Raw genomic sequence first — 21,860 nt, forward strand, 5'->3', positions numbered from 1 at the left:
TCACCATACACATCCCAGTTGTGCTGAAAACCTAATAGGTGAAAACTGTCTGGATGTACTGGTAATAAGCGGAAAGCTGACTCAATGTCTGCCTTTGCCATTAACGCCCCTCTGCCTGCTGACGTTATCATATCAATGGCGTCGTCTACGGTGGCGTACCCTGCCGAACATGATTCAGGGGAGATACCATAATTTACTGATGCACCGTCTGGGAATGATAAATGGTAAATGAGTCTATATTGTCCTGCTTCCTTCCTTGGCACCACGCCTAACGGGGAAATTATTAAGTCTTTTGGGGGAGGGAGAGGCAGGGGACCTTCGATGCGACCCAGCCTCAGCTCTTTTTCTATTTTTTGCTTTTAAATGGAATATTGAAACCTACTTCAAAAACTTTTACTAATAGTTTTGCTTCTTTTTGTAATATTCATAGTCTAACTTTCTCAGCATGTGTGTTTTGATTCGGATTTTGCCAGTTGAAAGGTCCCCCAACCTCCGGCTGCCAGCTGCGGTGGTAGACTATTGTTTCTTCTACTTTTCTTTTCTGTCTGCTTGGTGTTTGTTCTTTCTGCATGCTGCTGCTGGGTGGTCTCCCCCACATAACGAACAACTGTGCCTGAACTTACAGCCCTGTCCCCATGTGAACTCATCTGTCTCGAATCTCCAACAGATTGCCCTTTGTCCCCCTGACCATTCCCACTCTGCCAGGGCTTGAATCTGTGGAATGTCTTGAGCTTCTCGTGCTTTCCTTTGTATTACGTGTTCCAAAAGGGCTGGTTCCCCCCTCCCAGCCCAAGATCTGACCTCTTTGGCTACCAGCATCTTCTGTATGTAACTAGACATCCTCCTCATTCCACTCCATCTCTAGGTAGGCCTGCATTTTTAACCTGAAACTCTTATCGTATTCTAACCATGCATCCCCAGGGAATTGCTGGTGTGCCTCATGAATTTTGGACACATGTAACCAGAGGTCTGCTGCACAGCGTGGGAATTTTTCTACTATAACACAAGCCATGATCCTGAAAGCATCCAACCAATTTTCAACATTTCTTTCTTTCCTAACTCTCTTTCTCTCCTGTCTATTTTTGTCTTTTTTATCACACACGGTCAGGTCGAGGCCTTCGAACTGAATTTCGAGGGAGAATATATCTATGAACTCCTTTCTCCATATTCTTTCCTTTACTGCTAGCAGGATAGCGTTTGACAAACCTGCTGACTTTGTGGTCACTGTGGGGAGCCCTAATAAGGGTCTTGTGTATGCCTCAGGTGCCTGTCCTACTACTATAAGTGAATCCTTTTCCTTGCCCACTTGTCCCCAGGCCAGCGTGGGGTCCCTCATGGCTGCCTGCTCACTCCTGACTTTCTCTGCTTCTGGGCCTTCTCCCCTGTTAAGGCTCACCTGCTTTCCCCCTCCCCTGCGTGTTCTTGATTCTGCCCTGAGCAGCTGCCATGAAATAGCAATGGTGCAACAGACAAAGCACTCTTAGATTATTGCGCATATATGCTCACCCTCCGCTGGTTTCACCAGGCTGCTGCTCCTGAGTGCTTCCGGCGTCGCCCTTGACTTCTTTGTAGCCTTCCTTGCTGGCTTGCCCTCAATTTTCTGTCGCTTTCTTGTTTTTTCCGTGAGTTCAATCCCGGCACTTGGGCATCCTGCACCATCCAATGGAAATTAACCTTGTCCCACTGTTTGACGTGACCCTCACTCAAAAAACGGTTTGACCGGTCCTTTCTAGGTCCAAGGCAGCCGTTATGGCACCACCCCTTCATGCCCCCTTCATGGGCGGCCATTGCTCGAGTGAGCTTAACAAAGCAGTGAGGAGGCAATGAGGGGCCACCTGACTTCACAGAGTATGTGTACATAGAGGGTGAAATGACAAAGCACTACAGGGCAGCTCATTTTTTAAAGTTAATAGTGGACGCACATTTAAATTCTATATGTTTTTATTAATGACTAGTTTCACGGACGCGTCTTCTGTTCTCCTCCTTCTACCACTCCTCCTAGTCCCACTTGTGCTTCTATTTCACTTATGTTTACTGCTCAACTCAAAATGCCTTTTTGGGTCTGGATCGTTTTTTCTTATAAACGAAAAGAGGGGAATGATACTCCAGGCAGGAAGTGATATCAAAATATTAGGAAACAGAGCAATAGTCACTACAACAGTCGATCTTTAATGCTCATGTCACCTATCACTCCTTCCAACGCGCGCTTCATCTCCAGACACAAGGTACACGTTGGTACCATGTACACACAGCTACTACATGACGTGTCAGGAATTTCCTGCCTATGCCTTTTCAAAAGCAGGAAGTTCGTGTATGTTTAAGCGAAAGAGCTGACTAGAAAGGCAGAGCTATAAATCGACTTTTGCTATCAGAAAGCTAAGAGACTATGGCCCTCATTATGACACTGGAGGTAAATCTCGCTTACTGCCACTCTGACGGCTGCCAACTTACCGCCGCAATGGCAGATACCTGTCCACCATATTATGACACACACACACCAATTCGACAGAATACAGCCACATACACAAATCCGCCAGATCAAAGGTCAGTGATAAACTGGCAGTCCCAAAACCTACACCGTTACGTCAACAGAACAACTACCATCAGATTATGACCCACGAATCACCACGGCAGACATTCAACAGCGGTAAACCATTGGGGGTACATACTGCTGCGCTCACAATGGACACCCACAGACAAAACAACACCACATTGGACAATTCAAACAACACACACCTGACACACATAAACACACCACACACACTCACCCACACCACTATAAAGCACACACCCACATTACCCACCACCCCTTACGAATACAAATCATTGCCACCAGACTGACACCAAGACCGTTGCCACAACTAGAGCCACACAACACTCACACCTATACACCCCTCATGCACTCCACATCACACACCCCAACATATTACCCAACACACATCACATAACACCCATGGCACCACAAAGGCACCCCTGTTTCACTGAGGAGGAGTTAAGGGTCATGGTGGAGGAAATCATCAGGGTAGAGCCACAGCTATTTGGAGCTCAGATGAAGCAATCTAATGCATTCCTGGAGAGCATTAACGGTGGATTGGCGGCCCAACAGAGATCGATTCAGGCTCTGGCCTCCTCTCTGATGGTAGCCATTGTCCCTGTTTCAATCGTCCCCCCTCTAACTTCCACTTCCCTGTCCCATTCTCCTCAACCCCAACCCATCCCAAGCACACAGCCAGACGAGCATGCACACAAGACAACACCCAAGAGTGTCACAGGTAAACACAAGCACCACACTTCATCCAACAGGCACTCACACAAACACCATTCATTTGCAGACACAACAACATCCACTATTTCCATTGTCTCCCCCTCCTCCTCCTCCTCCACCTCCCAACTAGTTACGTCCACTCACACCTGCATGCACTACATCAATATCCACTACCAGCGTCATCACCACACCAAGCAGAACACACACCTCACTGGCAGACACCTCCACAACATCCATGCACACGTCCCCTGTGTCCTATCCCACCGTGTCTGTCCCTCCTCCTAAAGTACACAAACACAGGCACTGAGACACCCAACAGCCATCCACCTCACAACAGCATACAGCCCATGCACCTGCACCCAAATCCAGTAAACACCTCCAACAACCACTCCCTCATCCTCCACTCCCATTACTCCTCCCTCTTTGCACCCCAATGTCCCTAAAAAGCTTTTCCTTTCCCAGATTGACCTCTTCCCTACCCCTCCACCCCGCCGTCCTGCACATATGGGAAGGGTAGCAAGGACCCAGCCAAGCACCTCAGCCAAACAGTCCAAGGGCCCAGTGGAAACAGCACCTACTCATGGTGGAAAGGATTCCAGGCCACAAATACTGAAGGGGAAGGAGCCTGCACCAGCCACGAGGAAGGGGAAGGAGCCTGCACCAGCCACAAGGGAGGGGAAGGAGCCTGCACCAGCCACAAAGAAGGGGAAGGAGCCTGCACCAGCCACAAAGAAGGGGAAGGAGCATGCACCAGCAGCTGTCACAGAGCCCCACTGCCAGCCATGGTTGTGCAGCCATCACAGAGTGCAGGGGCTGAGCAGGAGACTCCCACAATCACCACCACAGTGTAGCCGTCACCGCCGGCGGACGCCATATAGTCCAGCCTTCATCGGCTGCTGTGCGGCCTGCCCCCTCCAGAACCAGTGGGCAAGTCACCCACCTGAGAGACTGTGGCCTTGCACTCCTCAGGACCAAGCACAGGGCATGTTGCCCCCTCCAGAACCAGTGGGGTATTCACACACTCGAGAGACTGTGGCCTTGCACTCCCCAGGATCAAGCACGGGGCATGTTGCTCTCTCCAGAACCAGTGGGGTATTCACCCACTCGAGAGACTGTGGCCTTGCACTCCCCAGGACCAAGCACAGGGCATGTTGTCCCATCCAGAACCAGTGGTCTTCTTTCCGCCTCCGGCAGAGGCGCCCCCCGAAGTGTCTGCCTATTTGCCAACTGATGCCCCTGCAGTGTTCTCTCTTTATTGGGCCAGGATTCGAGTGGGGTCTTGGACTTTGCCATGTGGTATGTGGGCCCTATGAACTATGGACTGGGCAGGGTCCCTTTTTTGTACATTTGTATATATCGGTTGCATTGCCACATCAACGTATTGATTTTTTTGTGGGGGGGATGGGATATCCTGGGCCAAGATCGGTCTGGAGAGGGGGGCCCCCCTCCCCCAAAAAAACATTTAGGCTGTGTCCTGGGGGATGGGGTCCTCGCGTCCGATATCGGCCTGGGGATTGGGGTGGGCGCATGGCCAAAGGCCAGGCACACTGTGGGTTTGGGTGGTTATAGGAGCTGGCTGCAGGCCTTGTTTTGTCTTAAAAGAGGGAGATAAAGAAACATCTGTTTCTGTCTGTAAAACTGTGTCAAGGCATTTGGAAAGAGAATGAAAGAGGGAGATGCTGCTTAAATTCCTCAGTTTCTAAATAGGCAGCCGCATTTCATTTCTGGCTCAACATCCTGTTATCCTGGGTAAATCAATGAAGGCCCCCTGCTTACAAATTGATTTGGGTGATATGTTTAGTTCTATAATACATTTATTTTGAATTTTGTGCTATAAATATTCCAAATAACGAAGAAAAAAAACATGGAATTGACGGGGTAGTGTTGTTTACATTAAATATGTACTACTTTACTTATCAGTAATTTGGTCTTGAAAAAGAAGACTCGTCTTTTGCACTTTTATGCAAGCCATTATGGGTAGAGTGGTGGACTTTGAAGTTGGGGAATCTTGTTCTATTCCTGGCATCTGCACAAAGAACAGATGAAGGATGGAATGCGGTACAAATCAATCATTCACCCACAGTCACAGATCTAGGATTAATCGCTTGCCATGCCATTCTAGTTTGGACCTAGTCATATGCAAATCAGTCTTGACCCTACTACCCTTGGGAACAGTCCAGCCGGAACTGCCAGGCAAGGTCCTCTATGGACCAGAAACAAGCATCCTGTGAACAGTTTCGTGGTGTCGCCCCTCATCAGCCAGGCTAGCTTGAATCTGGTGGCATAGCGAGCACGGGACCCAAGTCTGGACATACCCTTCACACTTAGGGCAACAAATGCAAAAAGAAGAGATGATAGATGAAATGCCGAATAAATCAAACATTCACCCACAGTCACAGATCTAGTTTTAATCCATAAGTTTACTTGCTCGCCATGCCATTCAAGTTTGGATCCAACCATAGGTGAATAAACCTTGACCCTGCTCCCCATGGGAACATTCCAGCCCAAACTGTCAAGCCAGGTCCTCTGACTGTGGTCTGTGAGTGGGGGTGAATGTTTGTATTGTTCAGCATTCCGTCCATCATCTGTTCTTTTTGCTTTGTCAATTCCTGGCATCGCCATAGCATTCTGCGATTGTGCCCAATTGCAGAATGTATCCATGTATAACACCTGAAACAGACTTCTCCCATGACAAAGAAAGTCAAAGGAAAAGAGGAAAGACATTTTCTTAGTTAAGAATTTTATTATTGACATGTCTTCGTGGGTTAATATGGGACAGCCATGTCCTGAAGAAAGTGACCACATTAGCTTGCAAGGAGGGGGGGGAGGGGGGGGGGGATGCACATCAGTTGCTTTTGTGCAATCACTCATCTTTATTTCCACTGAAAAAAAGTACATCTCGTGATGCAGGCTAATGTAAGGTGAAAAGAGAACTTGCAAACACACGACTAAAGAAATAAACGGCCAATGTGTTAGGTGAACAAAAGCTAAAGATACCGATAAATAAAGCGTCTTCTGCCAAAATCATCTGGTGTGTACCGACCGTAAACTGGACAAACTTGAAAACATATGCTGCCTTTGTAAGTAAAATAATATGAGTGAGGTTTACTAGCAAATATTGTTTAAAGGTAAAGGTAAAGAAAAACACGGATGAGGTTCACTAGCAATGTTAAAGGGTATAGAAAATAAAAAATAAAATTCAGGATAGGTACAAGAAGCGCTAAAGATAAAGAAAAGAGGCGTTATTTGTTGACCACATAAAAGTAGACATATGAGGACTGTCTATAATACAAGAATGGCCGAGATGCACTCACAAAGACTTGTTCAAGCTGAACAAAAAGTAGCTCCTATAAGAGAAGCAGTGGAAGGACACATGTATTTGGGGCATTCTCCATGGGAGGGTTCAGCACAAGAAAAGAAGGTCAAGCTGTCTCACGCCGCCCTCATACAAGCAAGCTTAAAAGAATGACAATGAAGGCAACCAAAACGAACAAGGGGTGGGCTGTAAGCTCACTGATTGTAAACAAAAATGCCTTAAAAAAACAGCACATGCGCTCTCTATGCTGAGAAAGTGCTTAAGGATCACCCTAGAGTTTCAGTCGCTTCTGCATTCAATGTGGGTGCAATGTCAGAGATGGTCCTCAACACTGATAACCTTTTATAAACATGGATGGATTATATGTAGCTGCTTGCAAACATGTGGGGCACTTCCACGTGATGAGACTTGTGAACTTTACATTACTGAAAGCCAAAGCGGGAGATCGCATTTGCCACTACTGTTCTGCAGTAACAGGTCAACGTTATCACTTATCATACGCAGCAAACAATTATCACACTCACCGTATGCACACCTAGTGTGTTTATGATACAGTTACCACCTATGAAACCGCTGACTTGTTCTTGGACAGTACAGGTTTTAATATTACTGATCCACTATAAACTTCTGTTGTAACATAAACACTGTGAAATATGAGCACAACTCCTTATTGCTGAACCAGGATAACCATGACTTCAATTCTCAGTCATCTGATTACAGACACTCCAAGGCCATGCCTTTCATGGTTGCCCTCTTCTAATGGCGATTCCCGGCCTAGCTTCAGACCGCAGAGCTATCACTCTGGCCCTGCACTTACAGGCTTTACTATTCCTTTCCCCCATAACTGTCTGCTCAGCTTGACATTGGATCTTAGAGCCTGGGCAAAATATGGTTAATGGGTTAACAACTTGGGCAAAAAGGCAACTTCACCACCTTGGTCTTCCTTCCTGCTGTTCATGGAGGTCAGTGGACAGTGTCCCAAGAAGCAGAGACCGCAACTCAGGAATCAGGAATTGGTCACTGTATTAAAAACATTTAAACATATAACCCATATTCTGATTAATATTACTGAAACGGCTTCCTATCAGGGCTAGGGATATCACTGAATTACAAATAAACCATTTCACTGCACAACACCTAAATTATGTTATTGGGCACCCATTTTCTTCAGACCACTGACACTCTTCTCCTAAAATGTAAACTATTTAGGAAGAAACAACTCTAAAACAAACCTTTTCAAGAACTGCCCCCAATGGGTGGAATCTAGTCCAAGAGCTATCACAAAAACCTTGCCTTATAGAACTTTCTAAAGTATCTTAACAAATCAGCTGCCTAGTCTACTCCAACCACAAAGGTCTAATGCCATAGTTCTGATCTTGCGTATTTTAATAGAGTTTCTGTGGAATCTCAGAAAATATTGCTAGAATTTTTTTTACAATTTTGCATACCCCTATTAGCCAAATCCCCAAACCTTTCTATGTAACCCTCTGCGTTCTGTTTGGAAGAATGTGAGCTCTCATCTATATTTAACTATTATCGCATACATACGCTCTTATTTGGCCTCCAGGCCTCTACAGGGCTCTTTTGTGATCTCCATGCTTCTTAGGACCTCTTCCTTCCTCCACACTGCATGGGCTCTCATATGGCCCTTATGGCTCTTTCTGGTCACTGTTTTGCCTGGGAGCCTTTCATTGGTTTTTATATGTTGAAAAGGGCTCTGCTTGCTTTATCATGTAGACTTTCACTTGCTATCATTTACAGGCACTGATCAAGTCACTCTGTCTCCTGTGCTCAAGACAGAAAGTGTTTAAATAAATTAAATGCCGGGGCCCAAAGTTTTCTTTAGAGTCGGACATAAGCATAGCTCACTGTTGGAGTGCCAACTATCAAGGCTGCCTAGGCTTTGATTTGACAGCTAAGCTTTTTCACACACCATCTCATTCGACACAGGTTAATTTATCATCCCTGATTTTTCACTTTGACACTGTATTCTTATCTTTCTCTACATCGAAGGTGATGGATGAAAAATAAGTTACGCTCCCCAAAATTGCCGGTGCCCAACACATGCAACCATATAAAAAGAAATGTATTCATATGTCAGCCTTCATAACTCATAAGCGTTGTGATTATCTCTTTTTACCTCCCTGAAAGCCCTTGTAATGCCTCCTCTGCAATGTCTTCTTGGTATCAATTTTCTTTGGTACTCTCCTGAAGTCACTTCTGGTCTCTTTTCTGCTCGTCCCTCCTCTGAGGTTCCAATTCAATATATGCATCCTCTTTGTTTGTCTTCTATCTTATGCACTTTCACAAGTTTCTTACAGCCTCCATACTTCCTTAAGTGTTCTCTTTTGGCTACAGTGCTCACTAAGGATTCTCTTCTAACATATATCTCCCCCAGCATATTGGCTCTCATAGGGATTCCCAGCCTCCTTAGGATCTTCCCTGCCCCTTTGTCATTGCTACACATCCTCTGATTTCTCCTCCGATCTTCATGCCTTTCCTCAGCTCTTCTTTAAATATTGTGCCATTCGTGGGCTCAGGCTGGACTGCCATGGATGGCCCAATTTTGAGCTATGTTCTTATGTTCGTATCTCACTGGGGCTCGCCTTTGTGCTTCATCTGGCTTGTAGCTTTTGCACTTCCTCTGTGCACTGTTTAGGGTGTACATTTCTCATCTGGTCCTCTCCTCAGTTCTGGCTCCTCCTTAGACATCTCTCCTGCTCCTATACCTCAAATGGGCTCAGACTACCTCATGCCTCCATTTAGTCTTCTGTTTCAGGACTCCCCTATGGACGCTCTTTTACCCTCAGTGACTCTTCTAAAATTTCAGCTGTCATGCGACCCTCCTAGACCTTTTTCTGTGTATCTCCTTTACTCAATACTATCCTATGCGTCTTCCAGTCTCTTCTATCTTCTGTGTCCCCTCTATCCTCATTCTCCTTCTCTTCTGCTGCCCTCTGTGACTCTCCAGATCATCTCTGTCCAATCCCATGTGAGCCTTTTAGAGTATTCTGTCTGCCCACCACCCCCTTCCTCTTTGACAATCTCTGCCCTTCTGTGCCTACCCTGGCTCTACGGTAGGCGCTTCCCTTTCGTGATCCTCTGTGCTCTTCTCTGATTTCCATGTGTCCTGTGAACATCCTTTGCCATTTTCCAGCAATAGAGAAAAGGATGCAAAAATACCCCAAGGGATCCCTGCAGTAATCCGCACACTGAAGGCCACTCCACCCGCCAGATGATGCGCATCAGTGTTACAGCAAACAGCTAGAAATCATTCAGCCCATTCAAAGGAATCCGACAGAGGGAAATTTGATATTTCGGGAATGTCTCCCAACCCAAGCTCTGGGGAAAATAACAGAAGGTTGCAGAATCTTTTTGGAATGCTGGGTCTTGAGGCAAGAGCTACCAAGGGAAGAAATAAAAAAAATCAGAGAGAATGGGTTTGCAGCACATTTCTCTCCTGACCTCTGCTCATCGGCCTCCAAAATGTACCCCTGCACAAAGGGGTGGGATGGTCTATAGGCAAAATGTTAAACTGCGACACCAGAAAGTGGCTCTGGAGGGCACTCAGTACTGGGGTAGGTTTAGTCTGATCTAGATGAGGTGCACTGACGGCCCAGGAGGCCAGAGTTACTGAATAACAGGGTTTGCTGCTGGCTGGTGTTAGGAACTTGGCCAAAGGGGAACTAGTGCTTATTAGATTTTAGCCAGTGACATGCAAATGATATACAATGACCAGCAAGATGAACCCACTAAAGGTCAACCAGTAGCCAGCGAATGGCAAGGGGTAGCCAGTCACTGGCACAATGCAGCTAGGATAGGAAAAGATAGGAAAATAACAGCCTCTGATTTGTGGAAAGTCGAAAATGATAGGCAAATGATAGTGACTTTACAAATGAAAAGATAGGTGTATCGCACTAATAGGCACCGTGCAGTCTCTAGGTACTATACTAAAGTTAACTTTAGACAAAATACATGAAAACAGGTAAAAGAGCCATCTTGTCAAGACTAAATACCTCTTTTCATCTTCAGCAGGAACACAGTTCCTGCTGAACAATTTGCTCCACGCCAAGCGGCAAACAGGTCCAAAGGCAGGAGACTTCCCTAGAAGAGTGTTCCCGTGTCTATTAATTCTGAATGGCTTTGGGAGACCACAGCATATGAAGAGTTCGAGTTCTTTAGACACAGCAATGTAGGGGAAATCTTGGTGGACAGGTAACCAGGAAAATTTCACGTTGGGTTTTTATGGAAACAATGGGGATCTGAGACATGATTACCAGCAACAACTCCATATCCTTACTTCAGCATTGTACGACCTGTAGCCTTTAAATCAGATGTTGGGATAAGCGGATGTAAAGCCCATTGTAACAGTCATTACACAGTGCTTTAAGGCCCCTATCGCTGTCACATGGTCACCCTTTAGAAAACCAAGGCAGAATCTGCCTTACGTTCTGCATTTCCCAGAGCTATCTCTCGGACTTGCTCTGTCTGAGGCAACAACTGATTGTATCAGAGCCACAGACTTCTAAATTAGGGCTTGAAATCATTATGGAATAAATATTTGGGAAGGCCTTCAGTCTTCCAGTTTAGTTAGACTAAACCTGATAATTCCAGTATTCCGGAACTTATGGAATGATTCCAGTAGTTAGCCATCTATTTTCTAATGGCCCCTGGCATCTCACTAACGGGCATATTTAAGAGCCCCTAGCGCCATTCTAATGCCACGTTTGCGTCATTTTTTTAATGCTAATGTGGCGTTAGAAGGCCAAAAACGCTGCGCTATATTTACAAAGTGGCGCGATGCATGCATTGTGCCACTATGAAACCTTTGGAACTACATTTTGCCTGCTCCAGCCATAATGTATGCAAAGGGGACGTTCCACCATTAGGGGAGCTGAAAAATGTTGCAAGGAAATCTAACAGATTGTCTTGAGTGATTTTTTCCCTCACTTTTAACGCCTTCTCAGAGCAGGCGTTAAAAGGGGGCATGCCATTGAATACAATGGGCCCCTCTCTACTTTGCAGGATTAGCGCCAAAATGTTGGCGCTACTCCTGCAGAGTACATCAACAGCATCAACAAAATGGCGCTATTGCCCCCTACTCTGCGCCATGGTGTGCAATATTTTAAATAAGGCACACACATGGTGGCGGTAGGGGGCACAAGAAAGCCTTTCTTAAATACGCTGCTAAGTCTTTCTGTTAGACTGCCACATCATCCTACTTCAAAGGTATTCGGTATCTATAACAAATGTAGAAATAACAAAGTATGACAAAAATGGAGAGCATGGGTACATACAGGTATTAATTGTTATGGATAATGTAAGTGCAGCCATCCATCACTTCTTGAGTCTCGGGTAAGATAGAACCTCCCTCTCAAGTGCTGCCTCTAATTTCTTAATGTTGAGTTAACATATGGGTCAAGTCCTTTTAGGTGCTTGGGGGTGGAACGAGGAGTGTTCCTCGTGGACAGATTGCGAAAGCAATCAATATCACTATTATTCAGGTACCCAAACTGGGTGTTAAGTTCCCTTTGGGTGGAAGCTCTACTGTGGCATCAGTCTTACCCTCATCGCCAGATGCAGTACCTAACATAAAGAGCATTGTCTTGTGGTGTAAACAATATTGAGGCCTCTAGCTTCGTATGGTCTTTTCAACATGTAGATCCCAGAAGGGAGGTAGCTCTTGTGATACCACCCTTTGAAGCATTCACCTGTTCAAGAAACTAAATCTCCCAGGGATATCTTTGCAATGCTTCTGTACTGTGGGAACAGGCCCTTAGTTTTATTGACACAGCAAAAGAGCATATTGTGAAATTTGTAGAGAAGTCCTGATGTCAGCATATTGATATGTACTGCTGTAAGCTACCGGGCCTAAGTGTCTCATAATAGTTTTGTACACTGCACAGCGTCCGATTCCCAAAATATACGATGACAGTTATCAAATAAGGAGAAATATTGGATCACTTTGGCAGTAAAAGCTTTTTCTTGCCATGAGAATGACAATTAGTGTGACATGTAATAGTGACTGTCACATCTCAGACGTAGCCCTTATTTAAGGCAATTGCTGGCAGATTCTTATAAGAGAAGGGGTTGGCAGACATTAAGGCATTTTAAGGTGCCCACTATAGAGGCAAACCTAATTCCGAAGCTGAACTCTCATAGCATATCTTTTTGTAGGAGTCTCCTATGTAAGGAGTGGCTGATCCTGGCCCTATTATCAGATCAGCCATACAAATCAGCAATGCATTTAAATTGAAACAATGTACAAAGTTGGTGCTTATGAGGAAAGTCTGGTTTACATTCATACCACCTGGCCCCACCTCGATGCCCAGGTAATATGATTTCTTCATCTGATGAGCAGCCAAATTTAGAATTGACATTTGAGGTCCACTGAGAAGATTCTTCAAAGCATTTGTTCATGTCCCAAATTGGTACAGCAGCGTGACAATGTAAAGAAGTTGTTTGTCACAATGGACCATTCTTCTGAGCTGTGCAAAATGATGGACTGTCTGCTCCATCCTAAGGACTGCCACATATGAGGTACATCTGAGAACGTCACTAGGTATTTAGGAAAAAGACTAAATACAGTCCAAAAGTAACTTCCTTGTAAATCCATTTACTGTTTTGATAAAAAATCTACTGCTTTGTGTAACTTCTTCAATTTGTTTTCTATAGATTTCACTACTAAACTTCTAGCATCTGTGGTGAAACATAAAACATGACTGCTATTAATGGGCCTCTACCCTTCATGCTTCTTGAAGGAGACTCATTGTTAAGTCTCTCAATAAGTCAGGCCTTGGTCCATGACTCATTTGCTGCATGAGTTGTCATAGTGCTTCTTAAAAAGGTAGTTGCATGGCCACTCCATAAGCCAATAGATAGAAGTGGTGATCTTCTTAACAACACACATCTAATATCTGTTCTTCCTTTTCTAACAGAAATGGAAGAGAGCGGGCCATGTCCATGTTATGGACTTAAGGTTTCAAGTTATAATATGCCTCTCAGTTATGCTTTCTGCACATTTGACTGACATTGTTCAGAAGTACACAGTTAATAGTTCTCCTCAGACCACGAAAGAATATAGAACTCAGCCAGAGCATGATGCTTTGATCAGTTGTCCTCACATCTAACCATGTCTTGTGGCTCCAGCACCATATTGCTCATGTACATAGACTTTACAGCTTAGGACCTGAATGGGTGCCTGCTTCCTGAACAGGTGCCAGTGCGTGACCATAGGATCCTCCCAGCTTCACAGTCTGGGATTCCACGGTGGTAGTGGTGGGACCGTCTCTATTAAATATGCATGAAATCTTGCTGGGAAACATAATTGATAGGAACTGAAATGCACTGGTATGATGACAAAACACAGATATTAATGTCTCATTCCAGTACACCAAGTGCAGAGCTCTGACTACTAGTTAGTGGTAACTTTGTGAACAGCACAGAACCTGCCTATCCTCCACTCTAAGTGATTTACATCCCTCACCTTTGTTATTTAAACTTAATCGTTACTGCAGGTGATAACCCCGACAAGATTCAATCCATTCCTATCATATTTAATCACATCTGTGCCATTCCAGACAAAGACTGACAATCTCCTCTTCACTCTTGGTCCCTGCTCAACCTTTACTGTCTAGCTTGAACTGCTAAACTACGTGCCCTCTTAAAAGGACAACATTCAAACTGGATGCTTTACAGCAGCATTCCACGAGTGTAGCAGTAAGGTGCAGCTTGGGCGTCTATGGCACGGAGAATGCAGGAACCACTTGTCAGCACACCTTTATCACGTAAGGCGAGTCAATTAGTAGAAAAGTGAAGGATGGAGATGTGCCAATCAAAATTAAGCTGTGAAAGGTAAAACAAATTTTGATTCTGAAAACCTTCTCAGGTTTAGCCACAAAGCATCAGATCTCATTTTGTTGTGACTCGGGATCATAAAAAATCTCAACGTTCATGACCTAAAAGTATGCTTTTGATATGTTGCCGATTTTGTGGTCGTATGTTGTGATATGTAATCACATAATCTGCTCTGATGAAAATGAAATGTGCCTTCCAACTAAGATGATTTAAATGCCAAACTTCCAAACCTGAACATCCATTGCAAGCCACAAAGCTTGAATCAGCCGTGCAGACTGATGTGGACCTTCCTTTAATCCATTTGTATTTTGTCCTCATGGCACAATCTGCTCGTACTGGCTTGAGCGTAATGCCAGATTCTCGGCGATGAGACCTTCATAAAAATCAGTCCACAGCATGACAGTCTCGCCAGTTACGTGGACCATTCTGGTGTGCAAGTCTCACTGTGTCAGATTCACTTTTTTTAAATGTTCTCACAATTTCTTTTTCCAGTGGCTCCCAGCCTGGAACGGTTGCTTGGGTCCCTGTGAGACAGTGTATGGCAACATGTGGGGACTCTGATTCTGCCAAGGACAAAAGTGGCTCCAGAGGCAAGGTCTACTTGGCCTCTTATACTGAATTTACTTGAGCTATGTGACAGAGCAAGGACCTAGACCCAAGGAGTGCAGAAAAATTCCCAAACAAAATCCTTGCATTCGAAGAAGCATCTTGAGCATGAGGTGCTTTGCACAGAACATCACAGTGAATGTGGCCTGACAAAGACCAGATTAAAGAAAACATGAATCTGTTACTGACTTGCTGACAAACAACATCCCTACAATTTCATACGGAAACGCATGGAGTGATATACCTGGAACTTCACAATTTGGTTTTGAGTAAGTATTGGATATAGAATTAGATCACCAGTTTACACCATCCGTTTTTCTGCTAAGATCTGAATGTTTTCCCATAACCATCTTGTAAATGGACCTTTAGACTGCTGCAGTTGCCTTTTCACAGTTGCTTGCACATGAGTCATATGGCTTCTTTTCACTGCTTTCCTGCCTGTGTTTAAGAAGCAGGTGGTACTTGCCAACTCCAGCTCCCAGTGTTCTTGCCCAGCTGGGCCTTTTGCCATTAGCTGCTTCCGTTGTGCGTTCCCACGAGGCTAGGTCTCCATGCAAGTAGGTTGCTGTTTCTGTTTCCTTTCTCTCTGCAGTCCTATGAAGACCGATATTTAATGTGCGAAAAAGCTAAGGGCAGCGATCCAGTGTTTTTCTTAGGATCTTGCAGGTGTAACCAAAGTTCCAGGTTCTCAAATACCAAGACTGCCTAGTCTTGATTTCACCTCAAACCTCTGACTTCCAACACCTGCACTTCCCGTTTCTCGATCTCTATCTTGTAGGCTCGTTTTCATCTCTGCTTTCAATCGTTGTCACTATTTCCATATCTTTCTCTCCTTTATCCCGTTTCTGCCTTTGCTTCTCTTGCTCTGGATCAAAGTCTGATGACAAAAAGACAGTTTTGGACCCAAAAATAAATGGTGATGTCCACCACGTATAACCATTGTTACAAATTAAGCACTGGTTAGATCCTATTCAGTAACAACGTACTTTAACTTATTATTTTGAGAAACACTTGCTGTAATCTCTTTCAGGTATTGGGTGTCCCAGTTTTCCTGCAAACGTTTCTAATTTTTTCGTCCTAAATGCAGATTGCCACCACATGACATGCTACATCACCTGGAATTGCTTGTGCATAAACCCCAAAGCTGTTTTTGAAAAAGTCCTCTTATCCCTCTTTTTTTGCTAGGGTTAATGCTTTGAGATTTTTGTTTTATTGGTGCCTTTTGTAACCTTTTACCAGTCCTGGGTCATCAAGCCCACTTGTTTATTATTTTTGTTGTAACCTGTTTCATAACTAAAAAGTTTTTCCAAACCCAGCCTCATTATCCATTTGCTGCTTGACCTAAACCACACCTTCCAGTAAACTGAACATATCGGAGTAGAGTTTTTCAATCAAGACAACATGGAAGCAGTGGACCGGCAAAAATTTGCATGGTGGGGGTGCTGCCTTTAATGTCATTCCACTGAAGTCATAGGAATTTTGAAAAATCCAAGTTTGACACAAAGAACAAGTTTAGCAAATGAGCTACGCCCATTCAGCAAGGAAGTGTTAAAGTGTGTTATGTATCCGGTTGTGCATTTTGACAAATTTATCACAAGTATATTATTAAAGTGTGGGGTGGTGAAACATCATCATTTACTGACACCAGATTTTCCACTGAAAAGGCCACTAAATGTTCATAAATATGCAGTTTTACGGGTAAAGCTATATAGAACAAAAACGATAATGTGTGGAAATCAGGTTTCAGTGAAAATGTATCACCTGCTCAACACCAAGTTCAATGTCTTGATTTATTTTGATCATATAAAAAATATTTGTTTCCATCACACCTCAGAATTACAAAAAAATATACTTTGTTTCTGCTTTCCTAGTTGCTGATGTATTTTGAAACATGTGCATAGTTCATTTACAAGCATTTAAGTGTTGCTGTGTGGTAGAAAAACCATCTACACCCATCTTACAGCCTGTCCTATCACTTCTGGTAAACCCAGCAATACTTTCACCTAGGTCACTTTTACAAACTCCTCTCACATAACTGTCAAAAGTATTTTACAATTATTCTTTAGTGTTTCAGCTAATTAAAACCATAACAATTTCACAATTAAAACCATGACAGTATTGCAATTATAACAAAGTCATAAAATTGAAGATAAATTAGAAAGAAAGTGCAAGTGTTCATTCTGAACGTACAATTATATCTTTGCTGATAAAATGACTTTTAAAAAAATGACTTTTAAAACCAATCTTAATAGTTATAAAACTAGTGCAATTCTGCATTTGTGCAAATGAACAGGTGACACTATTTATTTTGGTGAAGAATTTGGCTAGGATTTGTCAATCGGAGCCATTGTCAGAAATCCACTAATTTACAGTTTAAGTGTGTGCTCTCAGCGTTAAGACTCGCAATTATCATCTCCCTGTATGTCTGAATGCCTCTATTATTGAATAGTATTTATAAACGAAGCTCACACAGTTTGTCAGACCAAATGCATACAATCTTCCGTTTCTGCTTTGCATTCTGTAGGACCAGCAGTGGCATAATGAAACCTGAGCACCCCCCCATATCCTCCTCCCCCACAAAGTACATGGATGTGGCCCCCTCCAATCTCACTCCGGAGCTCTCAGGCCAAGGTACTGTGCTGAGGGGACCTCTTGAGCTCAGGGACCCCCCCTCCCAACACCGCAGGGCCTTTGTATTGCCACTGAGGACCAGTGTGTTTCCATGTTGGATGACTGGTCAATACTGGTGTGCTGCCAAAATACAGTCATAAGTCTGTGCTTTATGTGTGCCAAAAATGGAACAGCTAAGTATGGTGCTGATGAAGGGGCATCATAGTGTTTGATCACCATTCATGTATGTGATCAAGAACTACATTTTATTTTATCTTCACAACATGACTGTAACTTGCTCTTTTAAAGACATCATACGGCACACTTAAGCATCATAGTTCAGTTAGATGCAACTGTTTGGTGGAAACAATCAAATATTTGTGGCATGCCTGACTGCTGGTCACTTTGTAAAGCCGATCATAATGTACTATTGAGTGTGGCATCTTGTGTTTGCGTCATCCTACACCAGCTTTTTATTGTTACTGACCATCTAGCCAGATCTTGCATTATGAGCCAGGAATTAAGCCAGATTTGTGCTGGTGATGAACACTGAGGGAGGGAGAACCCTCGCCCGAAGGCGTTAATCTGCAATTTGTCCAGTACTGCCCCGTCCTGGCCACATTTGCATTTGCAATGTTTGGAAGTAGCTTGGCAGAGATGACTGTTAACAACGGCTGAAACTAAGAACCATCCAATTTCTTAGCTAAAATGCTTAAAGTGTGGATTAGGATGTTCCTTTTCTTCACTATATATTGTTTTTGATGGAAGAAGTTTCTTCTTGAATCTAGGTACAACCCCAAGTATTTGTAGTTACTTACTACCTTCAGGTGGATATCCTTTAGAAGAATACCGGCAACCCGGCCCGGGAAATTGCTGACAAGACATGATTTTTGTTTTTGTTGGATTTAACTTGTTTTTGTTAGTTCTGGTGTAGGATGTCAGGGCATTCACTAATCTTTGTGGACCCACTTTTGTTGAGCTGAAAAGTACAATGTCATCTGCCTACGACAGGTGGGTGAGATGGAGGGGACCCAGCCGGGGTGGAAGGGAGTTTTCCTGATCCAGGACTGGTGATAGATCTGCAATGAAGAGGCTGAAGAGGTGGGGTGCTAAAACACATCCCTGCTTGAGCCCTTGGTAGGTTGGTCTCTTCCTGGATATTCTAGTACTGTCTCCAATTGTTACTTGGATCCACGTTTCTAAATAAATCTGTTGTATTGCTCGTAGCAGCTTATCGGGGAGACACCAGCTCTTTACCTTTTTCCATAGTAGCACCCGGTTAACTGTCAGAGTAATAAAAGTAAATGCCAGTTTCTGAATAAGCAGCCATTTGTCGGAAGACATAGCCTGATATTTGACCTTTGTCTCTGAAGGCACAGCAAATGTGAAAACAAACACAAAATGTAAAGGCGTCTTTATTACTCTTTCACCTTTTGAAGTCAACTATGATCAGTTTTGGGGATGCTGCAGCCCCCCGGACCCATACTTCCAGCACCTATAAATGGAAGCTGTGAATGGAGTCCCACTTTTATCGTTCATCTGATGGGACGCACCTCTCGAGTGAAGCTGCAAGTCTCTTCCTCGCAGATTTGCTCACCCAAGACAGCATGGATAACGTAAAGCAGAACTCCATCCTCACCACTGAGAAACTTATCTTCAAAGAAGCATCAATAACTAGATGAGGTGACACCCCACATCCTCTTACCCAGGAATGAACGTAAATGATAATTGCTACCTTGTATATCTGCCCATTCAGTGGAATCATCGGCCTTAGGGTTCTAAAATATGTCTAGATGTGAATAGCTTCAAACTGGCTCGATTGCCATGAAAGTCAATGTCAGGCACTGCCTGTTTTGTAAGTTGCAGTTCTATGCAGTCTTGGATCAGTACGCTACTAGTTAAATATTGATTGATTACAGATACATATATAGCCACAGAATCAATGGAGCACTTTACCACAAGCAGGGAAACAGAACACCACAGAATAATTGAGAAAATAATTCCAGATTCTAGTAACCATATTGGGCAATGATTTAATTAGGGAGTCCTTTTTGATCAGAAAAAGTCGAGTTTGAATGTTATGTTGCTTCTAGTACGCTGAGGGCCACCCGTGATGGAACATCTTTCATGAGGTTTCAAGCTGACCAAGATAAAGGCAATCAGAGCATTGAATTGAAAGCAGTGATGGTGGATAAAAATAGGTGTCATGCTCTCTGATGTCTAAACCAGGTGAGCTGTGGCATTCAGAAGAGTTTAGTGGAGTTAGGTGTGTTCTTGGTGAAGCCGCAAGTTTAGGCCTGCAAACAACTCAATGGCTTTAAAATCCAACACTGAAATAAAGTGACCTCAACAACATGCGAGGGCGACTTGAAGCAATGAAAGTGTCATATAAACAATAATCATTTCTGGAATAACATGCAAGAAGTAAGACATGCCACTTCCCCATAACTTTGTAAATGTGAACATCAAATACTGTACAAAGATAAAGCTCTGCAGGAGGGCCCCCCTCTCACCTTCAGATGTGGTCCCTCCAGTGTAGGGTTCAGGCACATTGGATGGGTGCTGTGGGAGAAGCCTGCACCACCGCTGCCTGGGCTATATCTGTTCTGTGGAGAAAATGACAGCTTTAGTTTCAAGTGTCTTTATCAACCAAATAATTCAACCAACATTATAATGTAAAACCTCACCGCCAATAAAAGCTTCAATACCAACGAGACAGGAACCTCGGTGCCAAAAATAAAAACCTCACCACTGATATGTGTACCTCAGCATAAGTAAAATAAAAACCTTATTGCCAATACGAACCTCACCACCAATATAATAGGAACCTTGTAGCCAATATAAGAACCTTACTTCTGAAATCTGTACCTCACCATCAACATAACATTTGTACTGCAAATATAAATACTTCAGTATTCATATAACCTCACCAGTGTAATATTTCTCCCTTGATATAAAAACCTCCTCATTACTATAAGAATGTTACCATCAATACAAGGACAGAGCCATATATAGCAAAACTTTGTCACCAATCTAATGACAACCATTTCCCCAATGTCATGGGAAAATTGCCACCAATATAAGATTCTTAGTGTCAATATAATAAGAGCTTTACTGTCCATAAAATAAGAACCTTACTGGTGATATATATACCTCACCATCCAAAAAATAAGTATCTACCCACTAACATAAAAAATTTATTTTTCCTGCGCCAGATATTTACAGAGTGCAAAAGCAGGAAAACACATAAATCGGTAAGACGGAGGAAGAGAAAGACGCCAATACAGTCGCAATGGGAGATCAAGAATTTGCAAAGCAATAGGTCTCCCATTTTCTTTAGTTAGAGCTATTGTCATTGTAAATGGATAACTGGACTTTTCTTGCCACATAAATTGGTCAACCCTGCTGCATGATTTGGCCTTCTCTGCCACATAATTGCAGAGGTCCTGCATATAACTAAAGGACTTCCATTTACCTTCTTCCTCTATCTGCAGCAATAAATGAAAATATTGCCATTATTTATTATATTTTTTAATATTATTATTTTGGGGTCCCTAACAACCTAGTGTGGGGACCCAGTGATGACATAGACAGAAAGAGCATGTCATGCTGACCATGTTGATGGTGGTCCCACTGTCCTAGGTCCACCACATGTTGAGTTATGAGCAAAAATCTTTTTATTAAAAGGAATACTCCGCAAAATACTATGGAGTTTCCGAGTGCAGCAATATTGTAGTATCTTGAATGTAATGCTCAGAAGAGCATCTACAGGGCACCACAATAAAAATAGTATCTGTAAGAGACATGGCCATGTAACCATATAGTCAGCCCCTAGAAAGCATAATCACCTGAAACGAGAATGGCAGAAAGTAATGCAATGCAACCACATATTTAGCTCTTAGAGAGTGTAGTACATTACACATTTCACTGCGGATTAGAATAACATTACAAACAGGGCTCTTAACACAAACTACTCCCAGCTGTACAACAAAAGTTCCAGCCATGAGAAAGCTTAAAAAGAGATTGAATGGTGGGAAGGCTTATTATTTTGGGGTCCCCCCAACCTAGTATGGGGACCCACCCAGAGATGACCTAGACAGAAAGAGTGTGTCGTGCTGAACGTGTTGATGGTGGTCTAATTGTCCTAGGACCACCACACAGTGAGTTATGGGCAAAAACATTTTGTAAACGGAATTTCCTGAAAAG

At 43.5% G+C, this 21,860-nt stretch overlaps 1 protein-coding gene across 4 annotated transcripts in view; it reads right to left on the reverse strand.

Moving 5' to 3' along the window:
• Positions 1 to 21,860, reverse strand: part of ZNF385A (zinc finger protein 385A) — a 413,082-nt gene that overhangs the window by 137,031 nt on the left and 254,191 nt on the right. For 3 of the 4 annotated variants that reach the window (XM_069231020.1, XM_069231019.1, XM_069231021.1), the window contains one exon: positions 20,168 to 20,260. In XM_069231020.1, the coding sequence (XP_069087121.1) occupies positions 20,168 to 20,260 (93 nt within the window). The remainder of the gene's footprint in view (positions 1 to 20,167; positions 20,261 to 21,860) is intronic. The other variant, XM_069231022.1, reaches the window with a different exon arrangement.

This window comes from Pleurodeles waltl, chromosome 4_2, assembly GCF_031143425.1.
Source record: "Pleurodeles waltl isolate 20211129_DDA chromosome 4_2, aPleWal1.hap1.20221129, whole genome shotgun sequence".
Lineage (NCBI taxonomy): Eukaryota > Metazoa > Chordata > Amphibia > Caudata > Salamandridae > Pleurodeles > Pleurodeles waltl.